Source organism: Accipiter gentilis, chromosome Z (genome assembly GCF_929443795.1).
Source record: "Accipiter gentilis chromosome Z, bAccGen1.1, whole genome shotgun sequence".
In the NCBI taxonomy this organism is placed as follows: Eukaryota; Metazoa; Chordata; class Aves; order Accipitriformes; family Accipitridae; genus Astur; species Astur gentilis.
Window position 1 is genome coordinate 35,321,643 of NC_064919.1, and position 23,046 is coordinate 35,344,688.

General features: G+C 44.8%; 1 protein-coding gene across 3 annotated transcripts in view; it reads right to left on the bottom strand.

Moving 5' to 3' along the window:
* Nucleotides 1-23,046, bottom strand: part of ABCA1 (ATP binding cassette subfamily A member 1) — a 96,446-nt gene that overhangs the window by 34,196 nt on the left and 39,204 nt on the right. For all 3 annotated transcript variants that reach the window (XM_049795260.1, XM_049795261.1, XM_049795259.1), the window contains 4 exons: nt 16,060-16,181; nt 12,536-12,727; nt 5,034-5,120; nt 256-496 (listed from right to left, as the gene is read on the bottom strand). In XM_049795260.1, the coding sequence (XP_049651217.1) occupies nt 256-496; nt 5,034-5,120; nt 12,536-12,727; nt 16,060-16,181 (642 nt within the window). The remainder of the gene's footprint in view (nt 1-255; nt 497-5,033; nt 5,121-12,535; nt 12,728-16,059; nt 16,182-23,046) is intronic.

Here is a 23,046-nt window from a genome sequence, read left to right on the forward strand (position 1 = left end):
CTGCACCTGACTGTGCTCCCTTCCCCCATGAACGAGGTCCACTACACAGCCTTCTCTGGACTCTACACAAGGCCCTTGTGTCTTCGCTTGCCTTAAGGGCATGTGCAGGAGGTGGCACATACATGCCTCTCTGAAACAGTGGAAGGTATTCTGTCCCTCAGGACCGTCTGCTTTCATCTGTGGAAGTTTGGGAAACACTAGTGATGACAACCATGAAGTAGATGGGACCTTAGGCCATGCCAGGGTTACACTTACTTGTGGAATTATCATAGAAGTTAGTTACATCATCTTCAGTGCTGTTGCCTCCAAACAGTGCTTTGTAATTGTTATCCTCGTACCAGTTGAGGGATTTAATTTTGAGCCCTCCACCTTCGGGATGGCCACACACAATGCGCGACACAGCCTGATAGATCTGTGTAGAGGAGTTTGAGGCATTCACGTTGGTCAGGAACATCACCTCTTGCCTCATGTCACTCCAGCTCTTCATGCTCAGCAACTGGAGGGGGAGGTAGGAGAAGAGAGTGGAAGCAGGGATAGGACAGGATTAGCAACAGGAGAAGATCTTGCCACTCTTCTTCAAATCACACATCTGTTTTTGAACAGATGAGAACCCCCTTGAATGCAACATGAACAGTAAATACCAGGGAAAGCACATTTCCCCCTGCCACAGTGGGAGAATGCAGAGGGAAGTCTCTTCTGTGCATGCACAAGGAATCTGCCCTTGTCAAGCTCTTTACTCTTAAGCTTTCTCCTCCAGTGCAGTGGGTGGTTCCTCCTCTCTCTGCCCTCTCACATGGAAGCCACTTCTCCTGGTTGCACAATGGCTTACATTCTAGGGGAGCCCCCTCACACCAGGTGGGGTGGGGTGCATTGAGTCCGAAGAGGGAGTAAGGAACAACACAAACTGAGTGCAGCTCACAGGACACAGCTGGATAAGCTGCAGGCCGCAGCAGTATCACCTGACACAATTCCACAAAGGTCAGCAAGCCTCCACTGATTTATACCAGGCAGCCAGTTTGACCTCCTAGATCAGTATCGTTTGTCCCTACCCCAGCACCTCCCTGCCCTGTTGTCAATGGCATTCCCAGAAAACCCTTGAAAACAAGCCCAGCTGCATCCCGGAGCCTGATCACAGCATGAGCTGTGCATGCAGCCAGCCACCACAAGGAGCCTTCTCCTGTCCAGTTGGCCTGACACCAGGCTTGAGAGGACAATGCACAACTGGCCGGTACGATGGGTACCTCCAGACTAATTTGTCTGTCATAAGCATCTACCTGCAATATGTCATGAACAAAAGAACCATGTGCTCAGCCTGAGACACTCACTGCATTAATGTCTCTGCACTCAGAGGCACAGCCAAGCTCTCCACAACAGAAAAAGCAATGCACCTCCATGAGCACTGGTTTCATGCTACACTTGAGCATTGCTCTCAGACTCCCTGTCTGGAGATGCAAGAACATCAGCAGAGCTGCATCCATACAGACTAGAATTCTGTTTATCTCAGTAACCTCTGTGATGGTGACAATAAGTGGATGTTAGGAAAAAATAAGGCAAGGGCAAGAATGTAGGATACTTCCCCCAAGTAATCTTCCAGTTTCCGTTTATTTTCAGCTCAGGGAACTTCTATTTCCTAACCCTCAATTAATTTCTTCCATGGTAAACTCCTACAGTTTTGAACATCCACAAGTATTTAACATGTAACATATCACTGGAAAGAACCTCATCTCCTCCCTCCTTAACTTGGCTATGGTTAGCTCCATTTGGTGCCATGTTTTTTGCACTGGAAGAGACCATGAACTTTCAATCCCTATCTCTTTTTACTGGGCCATTCAGCTCTATAGACCTCTGTCATACACCCAATTCATCTCTTTTCCAAGCTGACAAGTCCCAGCCTACTCTCTTGTCCCTTGTGTGAAAGTCATTCCACTTCTAAATGTCCTAATTGCCCTTCTCTGAACTTTTCCGAGTTCTGCTACACCTTTTTGGAGAGGAGGGGCCTAGATCTGTATTCCACATCAAACAGAAGGGCAATCCACAGTTTTATATAGTCATGGTAACATTTTACAGCTGGTTCTCTACCCCTTTTTAATCTTTCCTAGCATTTGATCCAGTTTTTTTGACTTCTCCTGTGATGCCAGGTGACGTTAACTTCAATGTTCTTACTGTGCTGCCCAGAACAGCAACAGGCACTAATAAGGGCAAGCAGACCTGCTGAGACACCTATTTGTAACTGCTCATCAACTGCATCTCAGAAACAATTTTAGATACTGTGGCCCAACCACCCTGTTCTCAGAGACAATAACAGCGTTAGTCAAAGACCATCTGCCAGTTTTGAGCACTGTATATTGGTTTTGTCACCTTTGTTTAAAAAAAATGCAGGTCATCAAAGCCTAGGACAGCTGGCAAAGCCAGCCAGCAACAATGCAGAAAGCAACAGTGTGCTGGAACAATTCAATTCAAATTCACCCAAGGAAAGCACACCCAGAATCTCTGGCCTTACACTGGGAGGCAAACCTGACCCTTTGTGTTCATCTGTAGCACTGTGCATGTGCCAACATCTGGACAAAAATTCTTGATGCTAAACACCAGTCACATACACAAGGAGCCTCTATTTTTAGCTGCCTGAAAACACATGACACATTGATATGATGGAAGACAGCTGTAAGAGCAGCTAAAGCCTAGAGATTCAGTACATGTGTCCAGAGCGACTGCTTCAAGTGTACCTTCATTTCCTCACTACTCACTGCTGCCTTTGTCTGCACCCTGCTGCCACTCAATCTGGCTCCACAGGTTCAGGGTGACTGACAGGACACGAGCATCATGTGACATGAATGAAAAAAATGTCACACAACAGCTTTTGTTGATTACGTATGGTCATGTGGATTTTTGGATTTGATGATTCCTTACCCAAAAGGCCAAGGCTGCATTTCAGATGCGATAGTCTAAGTGTCCAATTCAAAGGACCCCTTGGGGAGCTTTTGGTACCATAAGTAAACCAGCAGATTTTTCTCAGCAAAAAAGCCAACTGCTTTAGCTAAAGAACCATAAACTCCCTAACATGAGCAAAGGTACCCAAATAGGAAGTGCAGCTAATTCCCATGAACTTATGAGGTGTTAGCCATCTTGCAGAGGGATTGCATTAGCAAATACATTTTTACACATAATTTTAAAACAGTTTGAGCAAGGAGCTTTGTTTCATGTTTGGCACCAGCAACTTTACTATTAACATGCAGAGCTGCTCTGTTCACACCACTGGAAGCAAGTACCTCACATGTGAAGGGTTACTGAGCTATTTCTTCTCCCAGACATGAGACCTGGCTCTGTTAAGTGTTTCTTAATAGTTGCCCTTGCTCTCAGTATTTAATGTGCTCTCCTAGGTTGATTTAAAGAGCCCAGGGACACAGATCCAATCAATCCCCATACTCCGAGAAAAGTTTTGTTCAGACCATTCTCTAATTAAAATTCTTTGCTAGAAAGGCTCCTAGACATGGCACAAACAATAGTTCTCTCCACCCCCTCAAGCTGCTGCCCTGCGAAAAAAGGGAACAAGTCCCTCCTTTTCACACAGAAATCAGCCTGCCAGACAATAAGAAGTAACTTTCGGTCAAGCCATCTGGAGCAGCTCATGCTGTACACAGAGGAAAAAGCTGCCTTTGTTTGCACAGCAACAGGGCAGAATAAAAGGTAGTCCTACCCAAAACAGCTGCCAAGCAAAAGGCACATTACCCTGGGACATTTTCAGCCACATCAGCAAACTGAGTATCACATGGTTTCAATTATTTTTATCCCAGACAAGAAAAAAAGGCAAGCTTAAGTGATGTAACGGGAAACAGCTGTAATCAAACTCTGAAGGGCAGCCTCCCTGCTAGCAGCAAGAGCTCTGCCACAGTCTTAACCGAAGCTGATCCTGGAATCATCTTAATTTCACAGTAAATGGGACCCGGTGGCAGGCTGTGGGACTCGGGGAGGGGTGCGTGCCAGGAATTGTTGGCTGGCATGGAACTGGCTCCCGGCAGCTGCCCCTCCGTGGGAGTGGAGCGAATGCTAACCTGAAGTGACCCGTTCTTGTGCGTGCTCTCAGAGGTTACTGCCGTTCACAGCTCTGAGCCCTCTCGCTCCAGCGCAAAGGCGGAAGACTAGCAAAGGGGAGGAGGATGAGGCAGCATTGTTTAGTTTAGATGGTTGTTATTTCTGCTTCAGGGAGAGAATGTTTTTGCCTAGTAGCAGCACTTCAAAGTCAGAGCCAGCCAAAAAGCAACTAAGTTAAGTTTCTGTCTCACCCGCCCCCCCCCCCCCGCCTTTTTTTGACTTCTGACTCATGCTAGGCATGCAGGGCTTTCTTCTTAATCCATCATTTCACCTGCAAAAACAAATACTTGCCATCTCTATAATGTCACTTTGCCTGGGCAAATTGCTATTTATGTTTTGCCAGAGCTTTTCTCAGCCAGTGTTGCGATGCCATTGCACTTAGTGCCCCACAAGGACCAGAAAACAACCTCTGCCCCAAAAAGCTAGTTAGACAAAAAGCAAACAGTAGCCTATAGTTACTAATTTAGATTAGAACCGCCACAACATCTCTTCTACATGCCATACCCTCACCACACCCAGAGACCAGTAGATACAACCAAGTGGTTGGCAACTGAGTGAAAAAACTAGAAAGAAGACAAACCTCCACGTGCAGTTTGAAAGGCACTGTGAGGCAGCAGATGTATTATTGCAAGCCCAACAATTGTGTCACTGCTAAGGCTGCAAACCCCACAGAAAATGTCTCAATTCCTGCTCCTCCCACGAGGACCCAATCTTTAGCCACACATCTGATAAACTCCTATTGTGTTTGTAGCTTTAAGTGCCAAGGGCTTGCAAAGTGTGTGCTGCCTCCGACACAGGGAGAACTGCTATAGTATGGGGGGGAAGTTTCAAAACAAGCCAGGGATTTGACTTTGAGTTGCACCACGCAGACTTGTGCTTCTTGTACTCGACTGCAGACCAAGAGAGCAACCACAGTGTCCTCCTGACACAGAGGCACTCCTTACCTCTTTAAAAAGCTTCCCAAGGCTCTCTCTCAAAGCTTCCACAGTTTCTGACAGATCCTCCAAGGAGGAATTGAAAGAAAGTCGTCTCTGCAGGAAGAGAGAAAAGGAAACCAGAAATCACTGCAAGGCACCAGTGAAGAAATTAAACTCTTGTAAACATTCTCAAAAAGAGTAGTAAGGATTCTTTACATGGCAAAGTGCTTGATAGGGAAGGGAGAGCTGGCTTTCCGTGCAACCTTGAGCTTAAAATACCCTAGGCTTCAGCACCCCATAACATGATGGTGACACCCCTTTCCTTCCTCACAGGTTAGGTACACAGAGGCCATAACCAGAACATCCCAGTAAAATGCTATATGCACGCATGTAGACTTACAGTGCCAAGGATGGCTTGCATTCCAGGTCACGAAACAAGCACAGCCTACAGGATAGCACGTGGACAGACCTGAAATCCTGCAAGCCAGTGCTAAGAAGGGGATGCAAAGTCTGTACAAGGGAGGAAAAGACCAGTTGGTAGACACAAGCTTTCAGTGGGACTCCAAAGATCCCAGCTCAGATATGGAGAACTCCTCCTGCAGTGTACATCATTTTCATCACTCAAGTCCTCCTACCAGGCCTTGACATTCTTTACCTAAACCAAGGGTGTATTTTAAAACAACCAGCTTCATGAAACAGCTGACACTCACCATCATCACAGGGGAAAGACTGACAGATTTCCCAAAGTGGAAGGCATAGCTTTCAGGAAAGTATTTGCTCTAGCAGGGGGGCACACTGAAGACAACTCCTTGTTTCCAGTTGCTCTACATGTAACTGGTGGGCCTGGGTTTTGGTTTGTTGGATTCTTTTTCCCTTCTGTTCACATATCTGGATTATTTTGCATTGGAAACATTTGGACACAATCCTTGTTTCAAGGGAATGAAGATTAAAATAACTTCCTAAAATTTCACATTAGCAGCTACACATTGCAGCATTTGAAAGCATGCTAAAGTTACAGCATTGTGACACACAGAAGACCAGCCAGGGCCATTGATATTGGCACACTTTTGGGCTGAAGGTTTTCATCTTCACATCTTTCCTGGGTAACTTCTGGAATCAAACTCTGGAGGCTTTCACTTCTTCTAGTTGATTTGCTGGAGGGTGATAAGACCTGGTCAGTGCCAGCTGGTGTAAATGGGCACTGTTACACTCATCTGTTGGGGCATTTAAGACACAGCTAACTTTTCTGAGTGCACAGCTAGTGCCTGCTCCAAAGCCAGCTGCAAATTCAGGGAGGGTGTCTCTAACATCTATGGATTTCTACTAAGAACAGTCCTTCAGGTTCGGGTAAAGCAAAATACATCACTAGGGCTAGAAGTAGTTCAAACTCCCTACAGTCTAAGATCTTCAAGACATATTTAAAGAAATATAGTCAGCAAATATCAAAGCTACATAGCTGCACTACCACTTTAGCAACAAGATGAGATAGAAAGTCCTAGGTTCATGCGTAACAGTAGACATGCTTGTTCTGCTCCATGTACCTCATCAAGCTCTACACACATTTGTGTTGTTTACTCTATTCAGAGGTGATTCAGGGACAGGGTAGATGAAGAAGAGTTTTCTGATGATACTAATTGGTTCAGCACAGTGAAAAGTCAAAAGCCAATTGCAAAGAATTAGTGAAAGGCCTCATGCTGACACACTGTTATAAAGTGCCAGACAAAATTCAGTGCTGCAAAGTAAAGTACTTAGGGAAAAGACAGTTCTACCTTAAGATACCCTTTGACGGCTCTCAACTAGCTACTGCTACTCAGAGAGGGAGATCTTAGAATTACAGTGATAAGACAGATCAACACCAGTAAAAATCCACAGTGCAATCCTGGTTCTCAAGTACTGTGTGCAGTTTTGGGTCCTCCATCTCTGAAGGAACAGAAGTACAGAAAAAGGCCACAAGTATGATCCAAGATAAGAATGGCTTCTGAAGGAAGAACAATAGACCATAGTTCTTCCAGTGGGACCTGTAATGACAAATAGAGATTATGACAGAGGTCTGTAGAATTACAAGTGGGATGGAGAATAGGAACAGGGAAATGATTGCTCACTGTGCCTCGTCATTCAGGACTAGAGGGCTTCCAGTGAAAAGTTCAATTTAAAACAAACTAAAGGAGCTACTTCACGCACAACTTAGTAAAAATGGGAGAAATTCAGTAGATACTATGCAATGCTGAAGGTACTGAAAGTTAATGTGGGTTTGAGAAAGGCTTAGAAGAATTCATTAAAGGAAGAAAGCTTACCAAGTGTTATTAAACACCAACATCCCAGCTGTAGCTGAGAAAGTCTGAGTTGCAAGCTGCTGAAGAACAGAATTTACATCAAGGAAACGTTACTATATACTTGCCCCACGTCTCTATTCTTTCACATGCTTCCATTATGGGCCACAGGTGGACTAGCACTTGGGGGACACTAAGCTGAACAGAACTTTGGTCTGACCCAGTACACAAGTCTTAGGTGATTCAAGGAGTTTGAAAACCTTACCCTGAAATGGGAGGAGAACCCACCTATCCCTTTATACCCCACCATGCTGACCTTTCTTCCCTAACAAATGCACAGCACTGCCAGTTGATTTCTCACCAGAACTTGCAATGATACCATTGCTATGGAGGGAATTTTGCTTTCTTTACCACTGCCCTTTGCACCCTAAAGCCCACTCAGGGAGCCTCTCACAAGTCTTATCTCCAGAGACAATGACAAAAATCAGTCACAAGTAGCCAGCCATCTTTGTACAGATGAGCATATCATGAATTTCCATGGAAAATAACTCTTTGCAGTGGCTCATTAAGTATTTCATTACATTCGTAAGAGCCCTCTAGATTCAGGGCAGCTCCAGTAAGATTGGTCCCACTGTGAGAGCATCTTTTGTAGGTGTCTGCACTACCACTTCTGGGAGCAGCAGGGGGGGCGGAGGCAGTGAGCCATTTTCTGGTGAAATGCTGCAAAAACATCACCTGTTCGTTCTAGGCACATGGGGGTAAGACAAAGTTCTAGTAGGTTTTGAACAGAGCTGCCCTGTACAATTACTGTGTTAGTGGCTGGCAAGTCATGCTTTCATCTAGTCTTATCTTTTGGAGAAGCCAACACCATAAAACTCTTGAGGTACAGATTGCACTGAGCAGAGTCTGTGTGCTTGTATGTGCATACTACAAGACTCAAAACAGAGAAAAATACTTGAGATGACTAGAGTTGACTGCACAATCAAGACAGGCCTTGAATAAGTCCACCTGTCAACTCCTGCTAGAAGGGATGGACAACTGTTTCTTTAACATGAAGGAGGATGCATGAGTTTGAAGTGTTGGGAGGTCATAAGAAAATTCAGCCACTGTCAGCTAACTGTTTCTGCTTAGTAAGACCACTCTGACATGTTTGCTTTGAAACAGTTATTACAACTTCATACTGATCTTAGCAGAAACTTTACACTGAACTTTGCAGAAAAATCATGTGCTTTAAGCTTCTGCTTTTGTTTCCTGGGAGTGGAAGTCCCAAAGTACAGCTGCTTAAAGGCATGGTATCATTGTGCTTGACTGAAAACACTCTCAAAAGAGCAAGGAAAGCCAGAAGTTCAGTTGCAACATGTATTTACATTAAGATACCTTTTCTAAAGCTATCTTTTAACTGGTATGCATTTATTATTCAATGCTTAGTTCACGCTGACCATACGACAAAACCCCCACCTGTATTACAAAGGGAGAAAAAACAATCGGATTTTCCTGTGCTCACCCACACTCCTTCAATGACCACTATAGTACACAAGCCACAACATATTTATGGCTTATTACAGACCCACACCACTGGAAGTGAGTGTGGCAAAGCCATTCTTAGGCAGCACTGCAGAGATGAAATCCCACTGGACCAATTGGAATTGTCTCTGTCATTTAACCTTCACCCCAAATCATTTTCAAAACAGGGGACATTTGCAGAGAGAAGGTTGTCCCACAGACAGGTATTTTTATGATATAAAACAGTCCCCACCCCTCACAACACCAGTCCAGTGGGACACATCTGACTTACTGCCAATTGCTCTTACTAACCAGGGGTGCCTGTAACCTTTCCCAAACTGTGTAGTTCTTCCATGGGACAACTGCTATCCTAGCACAGGGAGAAAGCTGAAAAGGAAATTTGTGTGCATGCAATCAGAGGTACTGTTTTTGCTGTTGTTCTCAAACCAGCTTCTCCTGCCTCACAGTCTCGTGGAATACACCCAGTGCAAGGCAAACCTCAAGAAGAGGAGATGCATCCACAAGGAGCTTGTCCTACACCACGCAGTACTTATTGTTGGCCAATAGGCTTCAAAGAATGGATGAAGATTAAGACGTGGGTCCTGGAAAAGGGAATTTGACTTTTTGAAACACTTGTTGCTTCTGCTGGAGTGAATACTCAAGTCAAGACAGCAAGCTGATCCTCTGCCTTGGTACTGTGTGATCACTTCCTGATATTCTGCTGGGTTTTGATCGAAACAGCCTACCCCAAACAGGTTCTTACGTAAGAAAGAATAAGGAGACACACTTTAACCTCTCTACCATGCCTCTATGTCCTTGGCTCTGTTTTCTCATCTTAAAGAGCAGGCTAAATTGAAGTCACACAAAGTATCAGTGGCAGAGCTAGAAATCCTAGTGGAAAATGTTAATTAAAAGTCCTTCTTTGTCTTAACTGTACTAATGCACTTCGGGAGACACTCAAGCTGTTCTGGATAGAACTGTGTAAAGAGAAGTGTTTATTTTTTGCCTTTTTTAAAAAAACCCTTCCTTAACAGTGCTATGACATTTAGAGCTCATGCATTTCACCATGCACGCACTTTAATTTCCTTTTTTAAACTGTGCTCTGTCCATAATTTGCTAATACTTACTGTTTTGTTGCGAGTTACTGAGAACACTTACAGTTTCCCGCAGACTGCAAATGAACAAACACTTCAAGCTGGCAGAGGCAGGTGTTGATGTCAGGGGGATCTCAGCCCACACACATGCACGCTGACCACTGGGTTCTCAATCTTGCACCCTCCCCTCCATGTTTCAGCACAAGTGTTTGTGTAAGCACACAATCAGGTCACTCACTTTTAATCCGGATCAATTCCATGACATAATTTCCCCCACTGTCTTGCAGAGGGAACAACAAACATGAATGCACAGGGGCAGGAACAAGCAGGTGGATGCTGACCTGAGACTTCTGGATTAAGATAGCTCAAGAAACTAGCCACTCTACTGCCCAGATACTTGAGTGGCAAAACCTCCCATTTTACTATTCAAGCCCTTGGTGCTGAATTTACACAGTTCTTGCACACAGTTGCAAGTCCTTTTCACCGCAATTGTATTGGCCTTATCATATTAAGATGCTGCCTCTCCATAAATCACAGAATGCTGCAACCAGTAGAAGCCAGGTCCCATTACATTAGCCAAAAACCTGCCTCTGAATTGCTGCTGTACCTGCCATTTGATTCAACCCTTACTTTTACTTACTGAAATACCATGCTGTAAAGCCGATCAAGGGAAATAAGCAAAAAAATTAAAAATAAATCTCTAGCCATATTGTTGGCAGTCGTTTACAGAGTCTGTAGTAAATATGGTGCATGCTATCTTCAGTGTGCATGTCCAAGATTTGACCCACAGTGCCTTTAATTACAAGCTACGTCAAAAGCCTCCTTTGTTCATGAACAGAAAGTTCCCTCTTTGTTCAAACATGTTACTGCAGGTCAAGGCACTTCTTAGCCTTTAAAGACACTAAGTTTCAAACGTGTTGGTCCTGATCCTAGAGTTAATTTATTCATCTTGCCTGGCCCCGCTGAAGCCAGTAGGTTTTTATTTCACTCACTGATGCATTACAGCAGCTTAACTAGAGGGTAGCCTATGACATTTTTCCAAGGAAAACTGCGGACCTTTACAAGTCAGTGTACAATACACGGCAGGTTTAGAACTGCTGGCTTCTGGACTCGAGCTTTTTTTCCTTTGAAGCCAAGGTCATGAGCTAGCTTCTCAGAAGTCCCCCAAAATTGCACATTATGTCTTAATCTAGTTTGCTATTGCCAAGTGGCACAAAGTGACTTATGACTACTTTCTTTCACCAACAAACAATATAGATGTAACAATACAGGTACAGTTAGTACCAGCTTCTGTCAGCTTCTGTACAGCTGCACAGACTTCTATAAATAAGAGAAGCAAGACCGAGTCTCCAGAGGGACAAGAGGACCAATACTGAGTTGTATTATAGCTGGCTATTTTCATCCCCTTTGGTCCCCAAAATGATTTTAAATACATGCATATACATCTAACTGAACACAAGAAACTGCTTACAGCCATTCTTTTTCAAACAGCCCATCTTTGTTATGGGGACAATTTTAGTGCTGTTACCTCATCTCTTAACGCTTATGATTATCTTGCTCTTCCAGCAGGAAAGAAAAAATGCAGATGGAGGGCACGTGGAAAACAGATGATGAGCTGTGGAGAGAAGTAACTGACCACTATGTACTGCACAGAAGAGTAATATGATTCCAGTACTTGATAATGACCCTCTTTGACTGGGGACAAAGCCAAGCAAGTGGTACATGACTTTCAGTCCTGACAGGCTCATCAAATCTGGAAACTCACACAGCCGAAGTGTTTATTTCTTCCACAGCAGACAATACAGTGTTTGTTTTAGTGGGTAACAGAGTGGGTTCTGTGGTCGCTTCTTCTCTCTACTGATGTTTCCAGCACTAACTTCCTCAAACTTTTGTATATTACCAGATATTGCAGACTTATAACAAAGCATCACTGGCTTTCCCTACATAAACAGCTAAGTCTGCTCCAGTCTCCAGTCATGCCCTAAATAATGTATTTTCCTGAAGTTCAATGAATTCTTGCTTCGAAACCCTTTCAGTTGGTCAATCTGTGAAACAGGGCTTTAAAACTTAACTCTGCTTTGTATCAATTAAACCTGCTCAAAGGTTGTGGCTTGCCACTGGCTAGAAACTTTCTAGGGAAAAGAATAAAAGTCTCCTTTCATGTAAGACACAAAATTTGTTATCACCTAGACAAAATTAACCACTCATAACATTTCCAGATAGAGGTAAGAGGGCATCCTTCTCTACAGGTTGCACAGTACTCAGTGGCCCCATGCTAAGGGCAGAGAGTGATGGTTTCAGCACTCGGCACAGGCCAGGCTAACACCTGGGTTCATTCCAGCCAAGACACAACATCTGACCAAAACAGAGACAACCAAGAGCCTATTTCTTACTATGCATCATAAATACTTTCATCTTGACAAAGTGCACTGCAGACCACACATGTTTATGCTCCGCAAGTGCCACACTGCAACAGGAAGGGTAAGAATGACAGGAAGAAACAATGTTGTTCATGCTCCAGTGATAAAGACCATCCTTCTTTTTTCTTACTGCCAACGAACAGTTCACTCCGGAAATCCAGGCATGAGTTCCTAGACTGAAAGCCCTAGAAAATATCACTGTGTCAATGATAGCCTCTCACAGGTGGGACCAGTATACTCACCTGAAGGGGCTTCAAAGGATTCAGGTTAGCACGGAAGGCTTGTTCAGCTGCATGGAGTTTTCCCTTTGGCAAGGTGCAAATATAGGCTTCAGAGTCCATGGCCACCGTCTGATTTTGGATTGTAAGAAATTCAGACAGTGTTGAGCTATTACAGAGATCTCGCAGTCGCATTCGGTAACCAGACACAATGACCTGGAAAAGCGGGGAAAGCATGTAAGTCTCCTTTCACTTAAGATTTATAGCACAAAATTTGTTATCACCTAGACAAAATTAACCACTCGTAACATTTCCAGATAGAGGTAAGAGGGCAACCTTCTCTACAGGTTGCACAGCCCTGACCCATGCGGTACTCAATTCCAAGAAAAACATTTCCCTGCTGAGTACATGAAGAAGTCCTGGGGGAGGCAGGTCTCTCTCCACTTCTCCACAAACATGCACAGAGCAGCAGCAATCTGGTCCTCCACAGCAGCCATTTCCTCCAACCAAGGGTACACGTATTGCCTAATCTTCAGTCTTCTGGGAACTGAGCCACAGAGACAAAACAAGGCTTGCAACCAGACTCAAGTCTGGCAAATGTATGTGAAGGGCAAGAGACTTAAGTCCCAAACTCTTTAGATGTATCTGCCACACAAGTTTTCTGTGCTGTTCTGGATCAGGATCACCTTATCCCTTAGCTCTGAAGTATCTACTAACTGCTGAGTAAAACATTTTGCAGTGTTTTGGGGTAGATAATGTGAAAAAAAGAAATATTTTACTGGCTGCAACAAACAAGAGATAAGATCCTGGAGTCTTCTTTCACAGATGTAATTTTACTTAAGGTGATGGTTTGCTTGTCAAGAATGTTTCCTAATCCATCTTATTAAAGAAATGCATAAAATCCGTCTGAATTATCACCAGTCCCTTTCAGACCTGATAGCCTAGTTTCTTTTAATAAGGTCAGTTACAGGATTTAGGTTTGCTGAACAGCAAACAGGTACACGTCAAACAGGTGCAGACTTCATAAAGGTGATAAACACAAGGAAAATCCGAAGTCTTCCATTGGAAAGAATTTTTTGTTTGCATTGGGGCTAAACAGAGGGAACAATTTTATTGTAAATGCACAGGTAACAACAGCTTTGCACTTCATTTCTTCTTTCTGTTCTTTTGTAATACCCAGCATGCATTGCCCAACTTCCAGCAATAAATAAAGAGGATTGATCTAAATCCCAGAAGAGTTAACAGTTCCCGAATCACACTGGTAAGTCTGAAAATCTTCTCATCTCTCAAAACCAAAAGTGCATCAATAATCCAGGGAAAAAGCACACTATGTTCAGAAAACAAGCAGATGGAACTTACAGAAGAGCGAAGAGATTTATAATGCAATACCTGTGCAAACCTTTAACTTTAGTCTGCACCCATATGCCAAGAATAGGATGTTTCCATGCTGCATGCTCAGCTGAATAAACCGGATAGCTCTCCTTCTGAGCACACCTGCCACTGTTGGCGAAACACAATGTTGAGCCATTCTGCCCCACGAAGCAACATGCCCTTCAAGACATGACTTTGGTCATTTTTATGTATTTGCACTGTATTCAGTATGCTGAATACACGACCCTGACTGGCATGTGGGAGTACTGTCATTACAGTAACACCAGTGAACAACAGTCCCAGCTCCTTGCTGATTTCAGTTCCTTACTCGCTTGCAAATCCTAACTTTTGGGCTTGTTGAACAACCACACGACATTAACAGACTGCAGCAGAAGGCTGTATTTGCTGTGAGATGTTTGCATACTCTAAATAGGCACTTCTATATGACTTTGTGAATGAAGCTGTGACCCACTCATACAGTCAGAGACCAAACAACTAATGTCTATTAATACAGCAGTCACCGTGCAGCTCAGTAGTGAGGTCAGATGTCCACGCCAGATCTCCAGCAAAATCAAAGGGGTCCATTTTGTGAGTCAGACAAAGTCATCCTGCAGGAAGAGAGTGCTCTGCCTCTCAGTTATTATCTGTATTAGAAAAATGCTCAAAGAAAGATTTGGTGGGCCGCTGCGCTCCTCTGCAGCTTACTGCCCTGTTGCTTTGTTTAGCTCTTCCTGCCATCCCAGAGCACAAACCACTGTTAAGACTAAACAGCATCACTCCTGGTGTACTGGCAAAATCAGCACAATAATTCCACAGACAAAGAACAAAGCTTAAAGCATTTGAGGAAAAACTAGCCAACTGATTACCCCTTCACCACCCTTCAGACACCTTATGTAGGTTAAAGCTAGGCTTTTCTTCCCCTTCCACTGGCTTTGCCATAGACAACTGATATAATACGGCAGATATGCAACATAAGGGCAGAGCTAGCTTTCTGCCTCTTGGAAAATCTTTCTGCCTTTCCACCAGCTTAGGGAGAACAACTATGTTGCTGTTGCTGAAGCCTTCTGGTTATCCTTGCAGCACCATCCGTAGCACAATTCTGTTTTAACCTAGCATGAATTTCAGGCAAATTAGTTTCAAGTAAAGTAAAACTTGCAGCCTAAAGCGGGTAAGAATTTTTTTTCCACTTTACTTTTTTTAGTAGAACATAGCCTTAACTTGTAGGATTAATTATCAAACTGCACTAAAACAGATGGCTTGACAGAATTCACTAAAGAACCAGACAATGAGTGCAAAGGGGGACAGCACTTGGTAACTATGTGAAAACAGAGTCTGAAAGAACTATTAATCAACTCCACTTCAAAGAAAAGATCTGATCTGAAGTTGAGAAGCAGAATAGGTTTCCCCCTCCTTTTGCACTGCCTTAAGAGGACCACAGGTCTTCCTTTGAAGCCTGAAGCAACCAGTTCTAACTTCTGCATTTAGAAAGGAAGCTGGTGGACTAATTCATCCAGCCTAGCAAAACACGTGTTCTGAGCTTGACAATGGCAGACAGTCATCTCAAGACAGGGCTCTAGCCCACGGTCACCCCTGTCTATGCTTACAAAGGCAATCGTGGGAGCACCCAGGAGTTTCACTTGAGATCAGGACTCTCTTTGTACTACATAATATACAAGTTTACTGTCTGTCTTGAAGAGCTGGCCACAAACTGAAAAGCATTCCTCCTTCCACTGCACATGAATCTAAGGCAGAGCAACACAGAGAAACCCTACTCCAGTCCATGCTGAGTGACCAACCAGCCACCCCATTTTTATTTATAATCAAAGTATAACAGTTTGAACAGCACTAGTAACCTAATTAATGTTTTACTTGGGTTAAAAACAAACAAACAAAAAACACAACAAAAAACAGGAAAGAAGGAATTTAATTTAGCCTGAAGGGTACTAGGCTATTTTCTTATGCAGATCAAAACATTTGCACGTGGGTCTCCAGTGTCCTTTTACAGCTTACAACCAAAGACAGTAAACTGAGGGCAAGAGGGAAGAGAGAAGCAGGGATTACGTTTTCCCATGTTTGTACAACACCTCGCACAGAGGGGTCCTGCACTGTGGCTCTTGGCACCGTGGTTAAACAAACAATACACAAGCATTATGTTAGTGGCTGAAAGTGCTCTTTACCTGCTGGAGGTTGACCTCTGCGTCCAGTAGCTCCTCTACTGCGGAGGATGGCATGGACACATTACGATGGAGGAAGTCTGAGAACGTCTCATTGTCAACCAGGAAATCCCGAAGTTTCAAGCCTGGAAAGTGAAAAAACAAGCAATGTTCTGGTCAGGGCAAAGCCAAAGGGAAACTCATGTGAGAGCTCTGAACAGGAAGAGCAAAACTGACCATATGCGGGAGAGGGAATTACATAAACCATAGCACAAAGGGAAAAGAAGAGGTGCTGGCAAAGTGCTCTGAAACTTGGCAGCTTTCAGAGATATCAATCCCTGATGTCTTGATCTCACAAAAAGGGGGGAAAAAAAAAAAAAGAAAAGAACCTTTGAAAACAACTCCCTTTAACATCATTACTTCAGCTCAATTTGCACACACATGGACAGAAGAAGAAAGGCACACCAAGCTACTCCCCTGATGTGGGGGTGAAACCTACTCCAGCATTAGCCTTGCACAAAGGTTCAGCATCACTTAGTCCCTGTGTTGTTACCGAACACACAACTGAGCTGGAGCATGGACCACCAAGTGATATACTAGCCTGTATTTAATTAAGAGATGTTACTCTACTATAAATTTTAGTCTGCCATATGCAGACAAACAGATATGATACAGAATAGCATGCAGATCTAGGAAGCAATCAACCACAGGGCAAAATTTCTGCAAGTGCTTTTTAATTCCACTTTCCTTCTCAAAAGTTTCACGTTCTGAAGCCATTGGTGTTTCAGCTCTTGGCTTTGAAACAAATTTGTACCTCCATCGCAGCAGAGGGGAACCGTCTGGAAATTATAATCTATTAACACTATTAAAGTTCACAAACCTGGAGCTTAAGCAACTGATCCTCACACTGTTTTGGGTTGTTTGGGGGTTTTTGAGAGAGAGGGGAGAGAGAGAAAAAGAGGGCACAATTCTATCTTTACTATGTTTAAACAAGCAGCGATGAGGAGAGCAGCTCTGCCAGGAGGAGCTGAGAGAGCAAGCCTCATGGGATTTACTGGGGCAAAGATTTCCGGGCTAAGCCAAGTCAACCAGCTAGGTGTCACGCCACTTCTTCTACTCTAGGAAGAGAGGATGCTGCAGCCCACAGCCAACAGTGCAAACCAATGAGCTCTAAAGGGAAAGTAACGCAAGGGAGACCCCTGAGTTTGCACCTTCCCCTTCCTACAGCAAACGGCTGTAACAGAACTTCTCCTCCCCCCCCCCCCCCCCCCCCCCCCCGTGTAGGTTTTTTTGTGGTTCTGGTTTTGGGTTTTTTTTCCTAGCTCGGCCGCTGATACCCTCAAGAAAGCCCAACCCTCAGGAAACAAACAAAAAAAACCAAACAAAAAAACCCCAAAAACAAAAAAAAAAACCAAAAACAAACAAACAAACAAAAAAAAAAACAAAAAAAAAAAGGAAAAAAAGCAGCATGCTAGGGTCTCGGGGTGCCCCCGGCGGTAGGAGAGAGGCCGCCGGCCCGGGCTCCACTTCTGCTTCCGGGGGCGCGCGCGAGCCTCCCGCCTGCGGCGGGCTGGGGCGGGGCGGGAAGTGGGGGAAGCCACGCGCTCTGCTCGCGCGCAGGGGTTACTGACGGTCATTGCTCCCTCATCTACATATCCAGTTACAAATTCCCGGTTGCCTTTTTGTTCCACGCGAAAAAAAGTAAATCACACACCCTTCCCCCTCTCCCCCACCCCCACCGCCGCGCGCTGAGGCGACGCGGAGGTTACTTCGGGGCAAAAGTCTCTCCCTCGCCCTCCTCTCTGCCCCCCGTCCCCGTCCCCCCCCACCGCGGGACCCCCCAGCAATACACCGGGTTTGACCGTGCCCTGCAAACGCACCCGCTGCTCCCCGTCACCAAACCCTGACACCATCCCCTCTCCCAGCCCGCGGAAAGGCTGGGGAAAGAGCCGGCCCCTGCAATAACGACCCCTCCCCCCCCCCCCCCCAAAAAAAAAAAAACCCAAAGAAAAACAAACAACAAAAACCAACCCACCCACCCCCCAAACAAACAAACAAAAAAAACCCCAAAAACCAAAAAACACCACAAAACCCAAAACCCCACGCCCTTTTCTTCTTTCCAGCAGAGGCTAAAGCACCCTGCTTCACCACAACTGGAAGAAAAATTCCCCCCACCCTGATTCCGCCGTTACTTCTTAAATGCGCTGAACTCCCTAAACGCTTCTGCAGCTTGTTTATTTTTTGGTGAGATCATCAACAGTTCGGAAACTCGGATAGACAAAGGGATAGCTGGCTGAAGGCACACTGGCATGCAGAGATCAGATGTTTGCAAGATTCTTCATTTAATCTGTCCCCATTTAAAATATTTTTTCAAGCTCCTCTTAAAGGGCCACACACCACTTTAAAAAGTAACCAAGCAACAATTCTCCTACTCTTCTGTTTCCTCGTCGTTGTTTTGCTGTTGAGTTTCCTTAGGCTTTTCCTGTTTGTTGGTTTGGGGTTTTTTTTGCCATACGGAAGCAGGATTTTCTTGGTAGCGGACATTTTCCACAGGTAATTGCAGGAAAGCAACCTGAACTACACTGGGGTTCCTGCTGGCTGTCCGTAACTGTAACGGGGAGTCACAAAGAGCCTGCCATCTTCCACTGCTGTAATTAATCAGCCCAGCATTAACAGGGCATTTCTCCCTTTCCTTTTTTGTCATGCTGAACCCTTTCAGACTTGCTCAGCACTAGAATTTGCTGAAAATCAAAGCTGCCTTCCAAGGCAACTCCTACAAATATCTGAAGGAGTTTTCATCATCATTTGGAGGAAAACATGAAGGGAACAGAACATAAAGTTACCAAAACTGCTGGTGGCACAATGCTTGGCTTCCAACCAGCTGGTCATGAACCCATCCTCACTGATCATATAACCCTTGTCTGCCCAAGACCACACATGGAAGCTCTGAGAGACCAAGGGACCAACTCCCAACGCCATGGTCCTGCTGCAGCGCCCTAAGCAAACAGCCAGCCTTTCTTACCTTGCGTTTTCTCCCCCACCCCATCTGGTCCTACTTCCAGCACTTGTGGCTGAGTGTCTTACGCAATCTCCCTCAATCGTGGAGGCATGCATAATAACTTGCATACGAAACCACAGAAAAGCACTAAACGCTGCAATCAGTCTGAATTCCTGCCCTGGATACTTCAAAAAGACAAGAGTTAATAGAGGTTTCCTCTTGAAAATAGCCATTCTCCTCCAAGACTGCTTGCCCACTAGGGCCTAAGGAAATACAAGAGCATTAGTTAAAAGAGCTCCTCCAAAAATAGAAAACAAAAGAAACAGGCGAATCTTTTGAAGGCTAATACGAAGCTTACCTAATAATGCAAACATTTGGAGTGGAAGAACACATTTTACAATCAGAGGCCTACTACTGCAATATTTTCCTGCCATAAAAGCTCAGACACACTATCAGTTTACTCAAAAAACGTGAGGCAAAATATGTCAGCTCAAATGTGATTTAACTCACGCACCTTTTCTCACCCTTGAGACTGACCAAGAGCATTGGCATGGTCAGCGATCACAAGCCGGCTGGCACAGAGCAATGCAGCTGCAGTGTCTGGACAGCGTATTGGAGACAACTTTCTCCATATACTTTTGCTGATGTGGATGTGCAGCCTCCCCTTCCCTCCCCTCTTGAGCTTCAACAGAAAACCAAGGGAGCCACAGTCCTGAAAGCTCTCCCCCCCCCCGCCAACCACCACAGGGTACAGCCTCCTGGCCAAAACCTCAGGTCCCAGCAACTGAGACAAGCCCCACACACAAATGTGGAGAAGAACTTGAGGTCAGACGGAGCAATCAGACTCAAAGATAGTCAGATCTGATGTGAACCATCTCGCCGATTCAGTGATGGGGTGAACGTCTGCAGAACAAATACTAAGGTAGCTTGTCCTCATGGTAGGCTACTTCTACGGTTTCAGTCCTGACCCCAAGGGAGCAAAAGCAGAACAGCAGAGAACGTAAGCAGAGGCTTTGCTTATAAAACCATGCAAATAACACCCAGCAGGCCCAGTGGGGCTGAAATGCTTTTGTTCTGCCTAGCTCCAGCTCGGGCACCGTACGTCAACAAAGCAGGAGACACCTCCCATCCACGTGAAACATGCAGGAAAACAGAAGTCCATTTCCCACACGGGGCAGGGAGAAAGGTCCTCCCTACAGTCACGTAAGGAAGCCTCCAGCAGAACCAAGAGCTCCCAGAGCTGGAGGTCTTGTGCCTTAACCACAAAACCGTCCTTCCTCTCTGAAGTCACAGGTCAGGATTAGACAATCACACAGGGCAGCATTTCACAGATACTGACTTCACGAAAGGCACATCTGTCCTTCATTTCCACACAGTTCAAACCCACACTGGGGGCTGAATTCTGGGCATGGAAACGAGAAATTCATGATTTTCAGATTGCAGAGCATCTCCTACAGGATTACACAGTCGTTTAAATTTTGTAAGATTTACATTGTCCTGACAGCTCAACCTTTTCCAGCACCTTCATGCCTGAGCAGAGAGGCTGGTCATTCCTTGCTTGAGAATCAAATCATTGTGACAACAGAAAAAAACAACAACCCAAACCTACTCAAGGAGCTCAAGACATCCACATGAATTAGCAAAGAAAAACAGAACCTCCACACTTGCTACATTGTTGGTTAAATCGAACAGCAAACCAAAAAAATTTAATTATAAATAACAGCAAGTCGGTGCTATGTGGGGTCTCCGTTCCATGCAGATCAGAATTGAAACACTGATTGCGCAGTGAAGAAAGTGTCCATAGTTCATACGTTCTCCACAGCCAGAGATTTTTAGCATCCTCCTTCTAGAAACATATCTCCAATTATTTTCACAAGCTCTAAAGGTGGCTCAATGCAGGAAAGAGCAAGAGAAACCACAGCTGGGAACCAGTTTTAATTTTCTGATCTTACTACAACTATAACCATGACAGGTCCCTCAATAAGCAGTGACCACTTCCAGCAATACTGGGAAGATCCACAGACAACTGGGACAAAAAAGCCTGTGGGGACAGGTTACAGAGCAAGACTGTTCTCAATATTCTCCGCCATTCTTTCTTGCTTCACTTGGAAGCACAGAGGGCTCATAGCTTCCTCCAGAAACTTAACTGTGCAGTGTCTTTTAAAATTAAACAATAGGGTAGAAAAACAAAACCCCACGGAAATTGTGGCTGCAGTTTTCATATCCTGAACGCTGCCTTCTAAAAATAAAAGGCACGCAAGTGGTATTTCAACATATCTCAATCCACCATAGAGTACAAAGCTCACCAGGTCTGACTTCAATTTGTGGGGTTTCTGCACAAAGGGTTTGTGTCCATAATCTACAGAAAGCCAGACTTTCAGCCAGTTTCAAACTAACAAGCTCAGTGAAAACAACGTGACAGTCAGATCTACTGTTTACTTCCCAGCTTCACGTGCTGTAAGTCCCTACAGGGAACTGGGTGAAGGAAGGGGGAGAAGGGGATTCATGCCTTAAGTTAATCCAGAAGCTAAAAGGAAAGCAGGGCAGTGTGTCCCATCTACAAACATGACCATCTTCAGGGGATTTGACCCCCTAATGATGGAACACACAAGGCAGAAAACAATTATGCTTTTCTTCATATATCCATTGCAGTTGGAGGATTTACTAGCCTTTGGCTATGCACGTATTCCTCACAGCCGAGCATCAAGGGAACAGAGAAGCTGGTGTTAAATTACGACCCTTTATTACTGCCACAGAGACTGCTCACAGGGGAACCCAATCATTTTCACAACAGTAGCGTTAAGGCGTCACAGCAAGATGAAACAGTGAGACAGGATGGGGCATGAAAAACTTTAGCTTTGCTCTTCAGAGTCAGCAGGTTTCCACAAGTGTCCAAAGGAGACAAGACAGACGAGCGGGTTCCCAGAACAATACGGTCAGAGGCACCTGTCTCCACCAGTTAACAGAAGGAGCAAAGCAAGGAAGAGTGGCAAGTGAGCAAATAAGGCATTTTCTTCTCCCTGCACAAACAGTTCAGATTCACAGCTCCCAGTTCCACACTCGGGTAAAGCCGCACTTCTACAGCAAGGGAGGTGGGTGTGCGCCACCTCTGTAGTGCTCTCGCACGAGGGCAGTAACTCAAGACACCCACACCAGCCTGACGGCAACAGCTGGCTGTCAAGCCTGCGCAACACTGCTCCACAGCACCTGGGCATGCCCGGAGGAGAAGGTCACAAGGCTCCCCAGTCACACAGGCCTGCTTCACACAGGGCATCGCTTGTTCACTGGTCATACTCCCAGCAACAGGAGTTTTTGCAAGACACAAGCACATGAAGAGGCTGAAGCTAAGACCAAGAGCTGGAGCTCCTTGCCTTAGAGCTTTTAGCAAACCCTCACACAGCGAGAGGACCAGGGCAGGCAAACCAAGTGCTGCTGCAGAATTACCTCCTACACTGGAATTTTGTGTTAATTTTTCAGTGAAGTATCTGGGAAGTATTCCTCAGGAACACATGACAGGTGCACTTGAACACCTCAAATGATTTTCACACTCATTACCCATCACTGTGATTTATAGACAAAAGGTGTCCGAAGCTACTTCCCATAAAAATGGGCTTCCAAAGAAGTTCTGCAGTGGAACCAAAGACTGAATTACTTGTGAATTGACAATCACCCAGAGGAAACCGTGATCTCCTAACGTTGAAGCCTGTTAACAGCATTGTACCTACTGAGCCAATGACACTGTGAATGACACTTTCTACACTGTGAAAAGCAAGCCTTTCAGTTTGACCAGGGCTGGACTCAGCAAGGCAGCAAATTTTTATCTGCCTTCATTATATTCCTAACTTGGGACAACACATCCAGAAAGCATGATAAAATAACATTGGTTTAAGGTGTGTTTTTTTTAAAGTGATTACTATGTTTTCCTTTTCCTATAAGGCACGCTTCGCCCTGCGTGGGAGGAATAGCTCTCAGAGCTGCCTGTATCCCTGTTGATACTGGCAGGAGCCAAAACT